The 15,539-nt window shown below is 39.8% G+C and overlaps 2 protein-coding genes across 2 annotated transcripts in view; one reads left to right on the top strand and one right to left on the bottom strand.

Moving 5' to 3' along the window:
• The window catches only part of LG06H1orf141 (linkage group 06 C1orf141 homolog), a 163,133-nt gene that overhangs the window by 34,421 nt on the left and 113,173 nt on the right, over positions 1–15,539 (top strand). The window lies entirely within an intron of this gene.
• The window catches only part of IL23R (interleukin 23 receptor), a 54,201-nt gene continuing 49,695 nt past the window's right edge, over positions 11,034–15,539 (bottom strand). The window contains exon 11 of the mRNA XM_019731100.2: positions 11,034–14,492. Within this exon, the coding sequence (XP_019586659.2) occupies positions 13,839–14,492 (654 nt within the window). The 3' untranslated portion in view covers positions 11,034–13,838. The remainder of the gene's footprint in view (positions 14,493–15,539) is intronic.

The raw sequence follows: 15,539 nt of genomic DNA, 5'->3' as shown, positions 1-15,539 counted from the left end.
TGAAAATAACTACCATGTTGAAATAATCCAAGGAAATAAAAATGCATAGTTGAAAATAAAAAAATGCATAATTTTACATTGTATCATTGCTTTCTCATCAGTGATATAGGGGCAGTTTAAAGGGAAAGAACAACAATGATAATAAAATAATACAACGTTATGGAAGAATGGCAGAAAACACACTGAGATCTGAAAGTTCTTTGATGCCTTCATGTAATATTATTTTACTTCTCATTGGAAGCAAATTTGAATTAATAAATTGGGCCATTGTTTATTACACATTCATTTTTAATATTTATCGAGTACATATTACCCTGTTTCCCCGAAAATAAGACCTAGACGGACAATCAGCTCTAATGCGTCTTTTGGAGCAAAAATTAATATGAGATCCAGTCTTATTTTACTATAACATAAGACTGGATATAATATAATATAATATAATATAATATAATATAATATAATATAATATAATATAATATAATATATATAATATAATACCCGGTCTTATATTAATTTTTGCTCCAAAAGACGCATTAGAGCTGATTGTCCACCTAGGTCTTAGTTTTGGGGAAACAGAGTATGTGTCAGGCGCTATTCTAAGGATTAAAGATTTATGGGAAATAAAGGAGACAAAATTCCTGCCCTCTTGGATCTTATATTGTAGTGAGTAACAATGAACAAGATTCATGTTTAAAATATGTGGTTTGCTCGATTTGAGATGGTGGTGAGTGCTCTGAAGAAAGGAAAAGCAGAGGAGGAATCTAGGAAGTATGGTGGTAGGTTTGCAATTTTAGATAGACTGAACAGGGAAGGCCTAATGGTAGTGTGCTAATGAGTCATGCAACAGTCTTGGGAAAGAGCATCCCAGGAAGAAGGAAGAGCAAGAAAAAGTCCTTGGGTGCTTACTAGGTAGCCAACGGAATAGAGAGAGGTAAACCAGGTAGGACTTCATAGGTCGCTGTGGTGACTTGGACTACTATTATTTGTGGGATGGGAAGCCATTGGCAGGTTCTGAACAGATAAGTGTTGTTTTAGCAGGATCATTTAGTTACATCTGGTCACTCTACTGAAGATGGACCTTAGGAAACTTTTGCCATAACCCAAGCAAGGGATGATGGTGGGTTGAACTAGGGTGGTCGAGTTGAGCTAGTAAGAAGTGATTTAATTTCTGGATACATTTTGAAGGTAGGGTGAATTGGATTTCCTGATAGTGTAGACATGAAAAGTAAGAGCAAAAAACAAAAAGTCAAGGATGATACCTGGATTTGTGAGAAATTGGAACAATGGCAATACCTTTTACTGAGATGGGGGCATCTATGAGAGGAGAAGGCTTGGGAGATGATCTCATAGTGGGTCTTATGGGCCATGTGGATGTGCAAACGAATATGTTAGATAGACAGTTGAGTGTATGAGTCTGGAGTTCACAGTGTAGGTCAGGAAAATCTATTTCCATGACATGTAGATAATGCTTAAAACTCTAAGAATGGATGCACTCACCAAAGGAGAAATTAAGGCCAGAACTGTGGGGCCTCCAACATTTATGTGACGGAGAGGCTAAGAGAAACCAGAAAAGGAGGCTGAAAATGAGTGGTCAGAGAAAGAGGTCATGGGCTTGTGGTGTCTTTGGAGTGAAGTAAAGAAAGTACTTCAGGAAGGAGACAGCCGTCAACTCAGTCAAATCTTTAGCAAGGTTCACCAAAATTGGGATCCCTGTCGGAGAAAATAGGACAAGGAGAGAGGACACCCAACTCCTGTGATTATCCAAGGTCACACACTTGGCATGTGGTAGATTCAAAATTCAAAAACCCTGATTGTTTGGTCTTAATTCAAGCTCTTCAGCAGAAAATAAAAGGAAATTCAGTCCATCTATTTGCAACATCAGTTATATTTGTAGTTCCTTATGCTTTTCTGCAAATTTTTTGCTAAATGAAGGTTTCCATGGCTTAGTAAAACAAAAGAAACAAAATGGGGAAAACTAAGTTTTAAAGTACTTTTAAAAATTATTGTTTCATTAAAGTTATGAGGATAGGTTGAATCTATCATCTATCATGTTTCCAAAACATTTTGGGGTTTTTTTGTTGTTTTTGTTTTGCATTATAATAGCTTTTCTGCATTACTCTGGGCCTTAGCAAGCTCCCGCCCATCCCTCAGAGCGTTCAACATATGCTGCCTCTATTCAGTCAAATGAAATCTCCAAAGTAGCACATTGAATGGAATGTGCAATGAATACTAAAAGAAGGAGAAAATGAACTTGCAAATACTTAGCAGCTGACAACTTCTTAAAATCCTAATCGCCTCATTTAAGGAAATATAAATGATTTTTAATGTCAACAACTAAGGTAGAATAAATCTTCTACATTGAATCCCAAAGTAAAATAAACTTTGTTTAAATCCAGATAAGAAGAGGTTTGAACTAAGTATCATGTCAGCCAGTATCCAATGAACATATATTTTGCATGTTTGCTATGAAATCTGAACACTTAAAAACAAAATAGCAGAGATATGATAGGAATTTAGGGTTGGTGCTGTTTAGTTGGTGAAAAAGAGCAGTCCTACACTACCTAAAAGTGCATGCTTTGGGGCTTTTCTAGTCCTGTTTCTTCACCTTCTCTTTACCCCACAAGTCTACTGACATTTCCTGCCTCTCATGTAGGTACCTCACATTCCCCTCTTGCTGTACACGTTTAGGCATTTATCCTCTGCCCCCAAATTCTCATATGCGTGTGGCGATGTATATAAGAGGAAGTATTACAGGAATGGGTATTGTAATGAAAAATTGGAAACAACTAAATGTCCATTAACAGGAGAATAGTAAACATATTCTAAGACAATTAATTCTATGGAATACTATGCAACTATAAAAGAATAAGATAAAGTTATGTATCTTCACAACATGTGAAGATTTCCAAGATGTGTATTGTTAGGTGAAACTAGCATGTCACAGAACAATACCACAATTTAACCATTTAAGAAAAAACTGGACAGAGAAACACTAATTTATTGAGAATTTTTATGATGGGGAGGAGGAGTGAGAAGCAGGGGTGTGCAGAGGACTGTCACTTTTCACTCCATTTACATTGGTATCACCTTGATTTTTTAAGGTGTTTTTTTCATGAATTACCATGTAGCTTAAAAATAAAAATGTACTTTTTAAAATTTTACTATTACACTCTTTCTCTCTCACTCACTTCTAATAAAGTTCTCAGGCAGGATGTGAACAGAAAGTATAAAGTCAGGTTTATTGACTTCCGTAACTCACACTTGGGTTCCAGTGTTTGACTATTTATGATTTCCTTCCTGTGTTCTGACAGTCACTAATTTTAGGTATGCCTTTTAGAAACAGCATTTTGTTTTACTTGAAGTTTTGAATCAAGGATCTCAAAAAAGAACTGTTTCTTCAACGCTTGCTTAGTTTACTTTTTTTTTTTCTTCTCATAAAGCTAGGCCAGAATCCTTTTACTATCCCAAATAAAAATGGACCATTTAAGATATATTCGTAATTTTTTGCTACTGCTAATTATGAGAATTAAATAATAGGTTGTATCGTGACCATAAGCTTAAAGGAAATGCATCTTCAGAAAATTTATGGAAGAATTCTGCCTGTGGAGGGAGACAACCAAGATGGCATAGTAGGTAAACGCTATGCTTACCTTCTCTCACAACCACATCAAAATTATAGCTAATCTACAAAACAACCATTATTGAGAATCGCCTAAAATCAAGCTGAACTGAAGCCTTTCAGGTAAGGATGTGCAGAAGAAGCCACCTCCAGACTGGTAGGAGGAGCAGAGACGTGGAACAGCTGGTCCCACACCTGTGTGTGACCATTGAAGATCAGGAGGGATATTTTGGCTGTGGAGGTATCCTCACCCCCCCGAGATGAGTGAGAGATCCCAGTTCCACCCCAGTCCAGGGTTCCAGTGCCGGGGAGAGAAGTCCCTATAATTTCTGGTTGTGAAAACCAGCAGAGACTGTGACTGAGACTGAGTGCGGCTGCACTCCCAGGCGCTCCTCTGAAAGGGACTGTATATGGACTTACCCACCAATGGAATCACTCGCTCTGAGCTCCAGGGCTGGGGCAGCAGCTGGAAAGGTGTCACGGACATATGGTGAGGAATTGAGTTGTCTCGCTTGAGATGGGGGCTGTAGAGGCAGCTTTCTCCTGGATGGTGGAACTGGTGGAGGCCATTGTTTCCTTGGTGAGCCCTTCCCCTTCCCCAAGAGATACCCAGGACGTTTTCAGAGAGAGGCTTTTTCATGCAGACTGCTGCCTTGGCTCAGGCTGCACTTTCCTAGGGTCTCTCAAAGGTTCACGGAACCCAGACTAGCAGAATCTAGCTTGAGCACGTCCTGTGCCTCTGGCTGAGCAGCCCTAAGCCAGCACTAGTGGCAGCCGGCCTTGGTTTGTGGCTTGGCCTCTCAAAGCGCTTCCAAGCATAGCATGGGTGGCAGACATCTGCGGATTTCTTTGTGGCTCCTGCTGGGTGGCCCCGGGTGGGGCACGGGCTGTGGCTTAACTTGACCTACAACAGATCCCCTCCAAGGTGGTCCTTGAGCTGGTGCCCCCAGTGGCCAGTTTTAAAACGAGCTGGAGCATCACCCAGCCGCCTCCAAGTGCGACACACCCAAGGAGCAGATTGGGCAGGCATCAGAGCCCTGCTGAGGCAGATGCTGAGCCATAGGATCAGCCCCTGCACAACAATTCTTCCACTGTAGTCAAGGCCAGTCCTCACAACCAGTGAGCCCAAAGGTCAGTCCCTCCCATTGATGTGCAATTATCAACCAAGGCTCCACTACAAGAGAAGGGCACACACAATCCACACACCTGGAGCGTGTGGCTCAGGTGACTAGAAAGACTGTGCCACTGAACCTCACAGCACACATACTACGTAAGGCCACTCTACTAAGACTGGAGGATATAGCAGCCCTACTTAATACGTAGAAACTAACAGAGGGAGGCAGCGAAAATGGGGAGACAAAGAAACATATCCCAAATAAAAGAACAGAACAAAGCTCCAGAAAAAGAACTAAGCGAAATGGAGATAAGCAATCTATCAGATGGAGAGTTCCAAACCCTGGTTATAAGAATGCTCAATGATATCAGGGAGAACTTCAATAGAGAGATAGGAAGCATAAAAAATGGAGATGGAAACCATGAAAAAGAGCCAGTCAGAAATAAAGGATACAGTAATGGAAATGAAGAATATATTACAGGGAGCCAACAGTAGATTAGATGAAGCAGAGGATCCAACCAGCGATGTAGAAGATAAAGTAGCAGAAAACACCCAACCAGAACAGCAAAAAGAATCCAAAAAATTGAGGAGAGTTTAAGGGGCCTCTACGACAATATCAAGCGTACCAACATTCACATTATAGGGATACCAGAAGGAGGAGAGAAAGAGCAAGGAATTGAAAACCTATTTGAAGAACACTTCCCTAACCTGGTGAAGGAAATAGACATACAAGCCCAGGAAGCACAGAGAGTTTCAAACAAGATAAACCCAAAGAGGCCAACACCAAGACACATCACAATGAAAATGCCAAAGGTTAAAGACAGAGAATCTTAAAAGCAGCAAGAGAAAAGCAGTTAGTTACCTAAAAGGGAGCCACCATAAGACTGGCAGCTGATTTCTCAACAGATATTTTGCAGATAAGAAGGGAGTGGCAAGAAATATTCCAAGTGATGAAAAGCAATGACATACAATCAAGATTATCTAGCAAAGCTATCATTTAGAATTGAAGGACAGATAAGGAGCTTCCCAGACAAGAAAAAGCTGAAGGAGTTTATCATCACCAAACCAGTATTAAAAGGGATCTTAGAGGGACTTCTTTAAGGTGGGAGGGGATTTAAGGATGGGAAGGGATTAAGAAGTACAAATGGGTTGATATACAGTAGTCATGGGGATATAGGGTATAGCATAAGGAATATAGTCAATAATATTGCAATAACTAGGTATGGTGCCAGATAGATACTAAATCTATTGGTGATAGATGGGAATGTGGTTGGGGGCAGGGTGAAACAGGTGAAAGTATTAAGAAATACAAATTGGTAGTTAATACAGTATGGGGAATATAACCAACAATGTTGTAAAGATCATGTAAGATGCCAGATGGGCACTGGACTTATCAGAGGGATCACTTCATAGACTGTAGATTCCTGACCAATGCGCTATACACCTGAAGCTGAAGTAGAATAATATTGAATGTCAACTATAAGTAATTATATACGTATTACAAGATGTGGAGTACAACATAGGGAAGATAGTTAATGGTATTGTAACAGCTATCTAAGATGTCAGAGGGGTAGTAGCTTGGGGGGGGGTGTTATCACTTTATGAGGGGTTTAAGTGTCTATTATTTTTCTTTGTTTACCTGAAACTAATAAAAAAAAAAGAAAGAAAAGAAAATTGATGGAAATTCTGGATAAAAAGATGCAGAGTAAGTTGGAAAAAAGTGAAATTAGCAAAATTTCTAAGGGAGTCATACCATGAAACATTAATTGGGATTTAATGGTGTAATCTTAGCAGTGGGAAAGAGACATAATGACATTCTATCAAACCTTTGTTAGAGTTCCTTATAAAATTGTCTTAACGATAGCATCCAAGAAAGTTGTACAAAAGTGGCTCCATGAATCATAATTCATTTATTTTATATTGGTTTCATGCTTTTACCCAAGAGATAGCTATAAATTGTTTTTTATTTATTTTTTAAAATATAGCTAACATACAATATTATATTCGCTTCAGGGGTACACCAGAGTTATTCAACATTTATATACCTAAAGAAGTGATCACCACGATAAGTCCAGCAACCATACCATACTATCACAATATTATTTACTATATTCCCCATGCTGTACATTACATCTCCATTACTTGTTTTATACCTGGAAGTTTGGACCTCTTATTCCCCTTCACCTCCCTCCCACACACTTTAATTTTTCAATTACAGTTGACATTCAATATTATATTAATTTCAGGTGTACAGCATAGTGGTTAGACATTTATGTAATTTAAGAAGTGATCCCCCTGACTAGTCTAGTACCCACCTGGCACTATACATAGTTAATACCATCTTATTGACTATATGCCCTATGCTTTACTTTACATCCCCATGATTATTTTGTAAGTACCAATTTGTATTTCTTAATCCTTTCCCCTTTTCCACCCACCCCCTGAAACCCCCTCCCATTGGCAACCGTCAAAATGTTTTCTGTATCTATGAGTTTGTTTGTATTGTTTGTTTATTTTGTTCTTTAGATTCCACATATAAGCGAAATCACATTCCTCTGTCTTTCTCTGTTTGACTTACTTCACTCAACACAATACTCTCCAGGTCCATCCATGCCACCGAAGTTGGCAAGAACCCATACCCTTCCATGACCAAGCAATATTCCATTGTATATACGAGTATGTACCACCTCTTTTTTATCCATTCATCTATTGACGGACACCCAGGTTGCCTCCACATCTTGGCCATTCTAAACATTGCTGCAATGAACATATAGATGCACATGTCTCCTGAAAGGAGCCTTTGGATTTCTTCGGATAAATATCCAGAAGTGGGATTACTGGGTCTTTCTTTGTCTCTTGTTATAGCCTTTGTTTGAAAGTCTATTTTGTCTGGTATAAGTATTGCTACTCCAGATTTTTTGTTTATTTCCATTTTCATGAAATATCCCTTTACTTTCAACGTATGTGTATCTTTCAATCTGAAGTGAGTCTCTTGTAGGCACCATAGGTAAGGGTTTTATATTTTCTTATCCATTCAGCCCTCCTATGTCTTTTGATTGGAGCATTCAATCCATTTACATTGAAAGTAATTGGTAGATATGTAGCTATTGCCATTTTATTATTCATAATTTTGATCTTTTCTTTTTCCTGTCTTAAAGAATTCCCTCTAATATTCCTTGTAATACTGGTTTGGTGGTGATGAACTTCTTTAGCTTTTTCTTGTCTGGGAAACTCTGTATCTATCCTTCAATTTTAAATGATAGCCTTGCTGGGTAGAGTACTGTCAGTTGTAGGTGCTTTCCTTTCACCACATTGAAATTTCATGCCAACCTCTTCTGGCCTGCAAAATTTCTGTTGAGAAATCATCTGACAATCTTATGGGAGCTCCTTTATAATTTACTAATTGTCTTTCTCTTGCTGCTTTTAGGATTCTCTCTTTGTCTTTAATCTTTGCCATTTCAATTATGATGTGTCTTGATTTGGGCCTATTTAAGTTCATCTTATTTGGGATTCTCTGTGCTTCCTGAACGTGTGTGTCTATTTCCTTCATCAGGTTAGGAAAGTTTTCAGTCATTAATTCTTCCAGTAGGTTCTCAATCCCTTGCTTTCTCTCTTCTCCTGGTACCACAGTGATGTGAATGTTGTTATGCTTGATGTTGTTCCAGAGGTCTTTTAAACTATCTTCTTCTTTTTTTTTTTTCTGTTCTGATTGGGTGTTTTCTGCTACCTTGTCTTCCAAATTGCTGATTTGACCCTCTGCTTCATCTAGTCTGCTGGTGATTCCTTCAAGTGCATCCTTCATTTTAGTTATTGTATTCTTCACTTCTGACTTGTTTTGTTGTTGTTGTTTCCATGTCTTTTTCTATGCTTGCAATCTTTTTGTTGAAGTTCTCACTAAGTTCCTTGAACATCCTTATAACCATTGTTTTGAATTTTGTCTCTGATAGGTTGCTTGCCTCCATTTTGTTTAGTTCTTTTTCTAGAGACTTCTCCTTCATTTGGGATGTATTTGTATGTTTTACATAGATCTGCTATGTCTCCCAGTCTTGGCCAGGTGGCCTTGTGTAATAGGTGCTCTGTGGAACTGTGGCACTGTCTCCTTGGTCACCTGCTCTGTGTGCTCCAGGAATGTCCCTTGTGTGGGTTGTGTTTACTTTTCTGTTATAGTTTAGCCTTGATTGCTATGGCTCATCAGTGGGTTGGATTGACTCTCAGGCTGATTGGTTGTAGGGTTTGGCCATGTCCACAGCTTATGGTCAGCTGTGGGCCTTACGCCACAGAGCAGCGTTGGCCCCAGTGGGCCCTGGCACCTGTTGAGATCACCGTTTGTGTATACTGCTAATTGGGCAGTGCTCTGCTGTGGTCTAAAGCCAAACCCCAAGTATATTGGTTCTGAGGCACCTTGGGAGGGGCTCTGGTGCAGGCCCAGGTCACCCACTGCCTGTGACTGGCCGGGGACTACCTGATAGAACCTACAAAGCTATCCATGGTTGGCTGCTGCCTGTGCTAAACCTGGAGGCATGTGGGACAGGCCACGCTGCAAACCAAGGGTGGCTTTTACCAGTAGCAGGCCTGGGGTAGCTCCACAAAAAGCCAGAACACCCCGAGGCCTGCTGCCACCTGCCTGCTCCCTTAAGGTTCAGCCACTGATAGAGCCTCATGTGGTATGCAAGTTGGGTGAGGCAAGGTTTCAGGGAGTCACTAGAGTGGGAAGAGTTGGGGTCATCAGGTTAATGTAGATTCTGGTTTGGTGGCAGTGCTAAGCCTGGACATACTCATCAAAAGTCTCAGAGCACACCGAGGCCAGTCACCACCTGCCTGGGGCTCATGAACCCCAATAGTTGTCCAAGAAAGAGTGCAGAGTAGATGGAGCTGGCTGCTAGCTGAGAAAATGCCTCCAGCATTGAGGGGGTTGGGTAGGGCAGGGTCCCAGGGAGTCATCAGGGTAGAGCAGTGGAGTTCACCGAGCCAATCAGATTCAGATTTAGCTCTGTGTGGGAAGGGCTCAACACAGGAAAGATGGCACCTGCCTGCCAGCTGCAGAGGAGAAGGACCACGCACAGGGAAGATAATGACTGTCCTCTAGTCCTTACCCTGAAACCATACACCTTAGTCTTTCCCTGTATGTCTCCGATGACCCCCAAGTCACTTTTCCGCCACCAGAGCCCAGGGCAAGTGTCTACTAGCTAGTGAATCTATGTGTAGACCATTTAAGAGGACGTCTGGGTTTCCTGCAGCCTTCCATCCCACTCGGACAGTTGGGATCCCCATTGTTTTTCACAGCAAGATATGGTGGGGGCTCCTCTTTCCAGCACCAGTACTCTAGACTGGGGAGCATAGTATGGGGCTGGGGTCCCTCTGTCTTCTGGGGGAACCTCCACATCCGATATCCCTCCTGATTGTTAACCATCACATGCAAGTGTGAGGCCAACCTCTTCTATGTCTGCAGCTCTCCTACCAGTCTCGATGTAGCTTTTTCTTTATAATCTTAGTTATAAAACTTCTGTTCGGCCAGACTTCAGAGAGTTCTCCAGGTTGATTGTTCTATAATTTAGTTGTAATTTTAATGTGTTCATGGAAGGAGGCAGGCACATTTATCTACTCTGCTATCTTGGATCTCTCACTGATCTCCATAAATTGTTTTTAATCACTTCTTTTATTTTAAATCAATAATGACTGCCAAGTGGGTAACACTTCTTATTAAAACATCACCTCCTAAATTGGTATAATTACTTCATAAAGAGATAAACCAGAGTACAGTTCAGCAGTCTTTGAGATTATAAAATCTAATTATGTTCGCACACAGTATTTTATTGTTAGTGATCACAAAAAGAACATTAAGTTGAACAAAACCCAGAAATTTATGATAAAGTAATTGGAAAGAAACAAGTTAATTATTGCAAATAGTACTGCCTCTATTAGCAATCTCTGAGAGAAAGTTCCCTTTTATGAAGTTGTTGAAGATGTAAGGAGGTTTGGGGGAATTCTGGTCCCATTAGCCTGGGTTGGCAACCTATGGCTGAGATGGAAATTTTGGTGCAATCTGAGGTATGGGCTTCTCGAGGTTCTTCTGGGATCCAGATCACCCAGGTATGGAAGAGAGAACCCCCCGGCCTTGGATTTTCATACTTTATGTGTAGGCTGCTTCAGTGGTAGCCACACAGGAGCGGGGGGGGCGGGGGGGGCGGGGGGGCAGGGGGGGCATGGCCTTCAATCTCCATTTCAACAGGAATTTGCTTTCACCTGTTTTATAGTTTGGGCTTCTGCAACAGCTTTCATTTCATTTCAGTTGCTAAACTTTGTTTATGAAAACTGCCCTGTGCCACAGTCATGTGCTTCCTCTATGTCAAAGGGAGGATGATTGAAAATATAAGCCCAAGAGTTGAATGGAAAGATAGAAAGATACACACTTGTCCCCCAATCTACAGAAAATTCTGGCAGAGGAAAGGAGAGGTGGCAGGAGGTGGGGTTAGGGGCAACTTGTAGAGGAGGGACAGAAGTAGAGATGTCAGCCACTGGAGAATTTTTCTATAGAAGGGACTTATCAGTGGCAAACTGATTCTCACATGCTGGCTCCTACCTACAATTCAAATGGCATTGTCAGACCCCTCCTGGGAGAGACTTTCCCTGACTGCCAGTATCTCTCCTCCACATCACCCCATTTTCCCTCTCTACACAGCACTTATTATCTGGCATTGTTTTTTTTAGTTTTTCTGCCTCCATCTCCTATCCTCAACCCCTTCCGCACTAAAATGTAAGCTCCTTGAAGGTCAATGACTTAGTCTCATGGATTGTCTGTTTCTTGTCTGTGGAATATATGCCCAAAGGCTGCAGGGACTTTGTTAACATCCATATCGCCCAGAGTACTTTGCACGTAGAAGGGGCATTCAATACTCAGTGAATACTTGTATTAAAGAATCATAGAAGAAAACCCTTGCCCATTTACCAAGGTTGCATTGTGATGAAGGGTTGAAATTTTCCCTGAGTTGGGACAATGGCAGGTACATTGCCTCTGTTACAGGTATAGCCTCAATTTTTAGGACCACAAGGGCTAATGGCAAAGATGGAACTAGAAGTGTCTCCTCCATGCTGAATGTGGGTGTGGCAAAAAAACCCCATAGGAAGAGAAAACAGCCCCTTTTCCACTCCAGAGGGCAAGAAGAAAGTTCTAAAGGAGGCACTCACTGTAATGGAAGCATGTGGAGAGCACCAAATAATGCTGCCATCCTTTAAGCTTGACACAAGCTTTTTTGATGGGAGACTTTTTACAATTATATTGAAATACACTATGAAAATCTTCTTCACATGTTAACAGATGTCTTCATCATTTAGTAAACATTAAAGATTTATCTCAATCTTTTGATATTTCTATCTCAAATACTGCCTGCCTCTTTGCTTCATTATGTTCTCCCTTTAGAGACAAATAAAGCAAAGGCATATAATCATTTATAAGTCAAGATATTTCATATTAGCATTTCATTAGTGATTTAAAATACACTCTCAAAATATGTAAAATACAACAAATATACACGTATTTTAGGATAGGTAGCATAGAATTTCACAGCAGGGGAAATGTTTTCTACACTGTGAATAATGTTCCATTTTGGAGTAAAATGGCTTTAGTAAATGATATAAAGTAAAATAAAGAAGATTGTCCATGAAAAAAAAAGAGATGATTTGAGATAAATTACTTATATGCTGGACATTAAACAGTCTTCACAGATAGAGTGACCATATGATGACCACATGGGATGCTTCTGAGAATGAAAGGGCACACTTACCATATTTAACACTGGGACGAAAACCAGGTCATCCTCCTCACGGGGACACTTAATGAAAACAAAACTGCTTTTAGCATTTTTATTTTTATTTAAGAAAAGCCCCAAACAAAACAAAATAGCTTGCTCATATGTGCTAAACACATGCTAACCAACTGGTCCTTTTTTTGGTTAACTGATGATTTATAATAAAATTAAACTGTTTAATCTGAATATAAGTTATTGATATTGACAACTGTTAGAAAGAGATTTTCAAATTGTTCTGATCATAAAAAAAACTTTCCCCTTGACCATAAAAGTTAATTGGAACAGAGAAGTGTGCTGGGTACCATTTCTCAGCTTAAAATATGCATTACATATTTTTAAGATCACCCACCTTTTAATATTGACCTGGTTCATAGTAGAGTTCATCTTCAGTCCCAGCCCTTATTGATTGTTGCCATCAGGCACTCTGTTTTGACATGATTCTGAGGCCACCTTAGGGCTCAGCAGAAAGGCATGTGGTGATCAGCTACTGATGTCTGCAGGAGACATGGGACATGGAGCAATGACAGGTGTGGCAATTATTCCTATCCCAGATTTGGACAGATACCTGTTTTAACAGTAATTTGCTGACATATGTCTAATGTATAGTTGATTACAAAATAAATTACACCTTACTGATCCTGCCTCTGCTACCTCGTTAATTCTTGTATGGTGTAATTAATACACCAACTACACCACAGGAAAATAATGTCATCACTCTTAACTTGAATGAAGATAGCAATCTCATGATTTCCACACATCATTTTACAACTCTCTTTGTCCAAGATCCAAATAAGGTAAGATCAAATCTCTAACACCTGAATAGAAGGTAGAAAAAATAATGCAGCAAACATCCTAATTAATTGCTCCTCTGTTTCTATCCTTTGCTTATTTTGTTGTTGTTATGTTTGATGAGGATATGGAGAATTTTAAGCAATAAAATTAAAATTAAATTTGCTTCTCCTCTTCCAACCAAATATTAATGTCTCGATTTTATAGACCTATCCTCAGCATTTACTTCACTACCACATATTTTGTATGATTTATCTTTCATACAACAGAGAGATCTGTTTTGTGTGTTGTAATGAGGGGAAATGAAAAGGATACAGTTGATACTTTTAAAAAATATATCGGTAGTGTCCCTAATATTGCTGCTTCTTTTGTGACCACGAGGTATGTTCCATCTTTGGACCTTAATTCTTTAATTTTAAGAAATAGGGAAGAATTAAATTTATGTTGAAGTGAGGAGATCCAACTTCAGATTGCAAGGCAGCTTTCCCACATTCATTTTGACTGCACAGCTCTACTTTTCCAAGAGTGAAATCTTGTTGAAATGGCTTTCCAAAATATCTTGTGGAAAATAAGAATTAATAGATGGCAACTCCTCATTCATGATCCCCAAACAGGAGACAAATTCATCGGGCAGCAGGGTCTGTTCTGGAATAGTTTCACTGGGTGAAGCATTTTCCAAAAGCATGGTGGTTTCTTCCTCTATTGAGTTTTGCAGGTCAGGAGGACTGCATTCTCCTTGATTTAAAATGAGGCTTAATTCTTCAAGAAGTAATGTGTTGCTTAGCGAAGTCACACTTGAGACAGAAAAAGCAAAATTAGGGTATTTTTTAAACTGGGCATTCTTTCCCAGGTCTACGGAATCAACTGATGGTTTGAGAGTTGAGGAAGCTGTTTCATCATTATTGCTGAGATGGTTTTCCACAGTGAGAAAATTGGAAATCTGGGGTTTATACCCAGTGTTGAGATTAGGAATATACACAACTGTAGCATTGGTGAGTAGTGATTTTTGCAGGTAGTCTCTTGTCTCCAGGGATCCTGTATTCTTTTCTTTCTTGGAGTCTGTGGGCTTGTGTTCTTCTGGAAGAAAGACTTCTATCTCCGTAATTACTGGATCAACATATAGGACTTGTTCGCTGGAGTTATTATTCACATATTCTCTCTTTTCCTAGGAAGAAGAAAACATCATTTTATTTTACAAAAGACATTTAAGGGGCCAGCTGGATAACTGAATAAGGAGTAGAATTCTGCTTTCCCTCAACTGTCCTTTCCCCTTCTTTTTTTCATATTGTTTCTCTTCCCATATGATCTCCTGCTCTGTCCTTTGTTATCCTGCTTCATTCCAAATCTTTATTAAATTTTCCCTTGAGGAGACTAAAAGAAAGGAAAAATAAAAATAATCCATGTTTTAAGCACATGTCTCAGTGCTTTTAAAAGTTTTAGAGAGAGAGCATTTTGCATACTAGTAACTGGAATATTATTTCAGGGCCTTTTAAAATTTGGATTTTGAAATATTTTGCAATATTTCTTAATATTATGGAGCCTTACCACAAGAAAATATTTTGTTGCTTCAATGACAAAATGGAGTAGGGGGAGAATCGTGTTTTGCTTCCATTTGAGAATAAAGTTGTAATAAGTGCTTTGAGTTGACGTTCTAAATATGTGCAGCTATTCACAATTCAGACATGTCTGTGATAATCAGGAGGATAGACGAAGAAGGGTTTTATTTGTATAAAAGTCTGATGATTCTTCTGTGTATGAAAAGTACTCGAAGCCTTCCAGTTGGATGGCTGGCTTCCTAGGGCAAATAACTCCCACCCAACATGATTATAAAATTATAGCTGGCTGCTATGGACTAAATGTTTGTGTCCCTCCAAGATGCATACATTGAAGCCCTAATCCCACAATATGATGGTATTAGGAGGTGGGGTTTTTTGGGGGGTAATTAGTCTTTGGGTGGTGCCCTCAAGAATGGGATTAATGCCCTTATAAGAAGAAACAGGAGAGAGATGGATCCTCCCTCTGCCCTGTGAAGATCCAGCAAGAAGACAGCGGTCGGCAAGAGAGCTCTCACCAGGAACCAAATCTGCCAGTGTCTTGATCTTGGACTTTTCCACCTCTAGGAATGTGAGAAATAAATGTTCATTGTTTAAGCCACTCTGTATTCTGTTATAGCACTCTGGGCTGACTAGAACAAAACCTCATCTGAAGAAAA

This window comes from Rhinolophus sinicus, linkage group LG06 (genome assembly GCF_036562045.2).
Source record: "Rhinolophus sinicus isolate RSC01 linkage group LG06, ASM3656204v1, whole genome shotgun sequence".
NCBI classification, from domain to species: domain Eukaryota; kingdom Metazoa; phylum Chordata; class Mammalia; order Chiroptera; family Rhinolophidae; genus Rhinolophus; species Rhinolophus sinicus.
The sequence above is the reverse complement of the archived record's forward strand: the minus strand, read 5'-3'. Positions and strand labels throughout refer to the sequence as shown.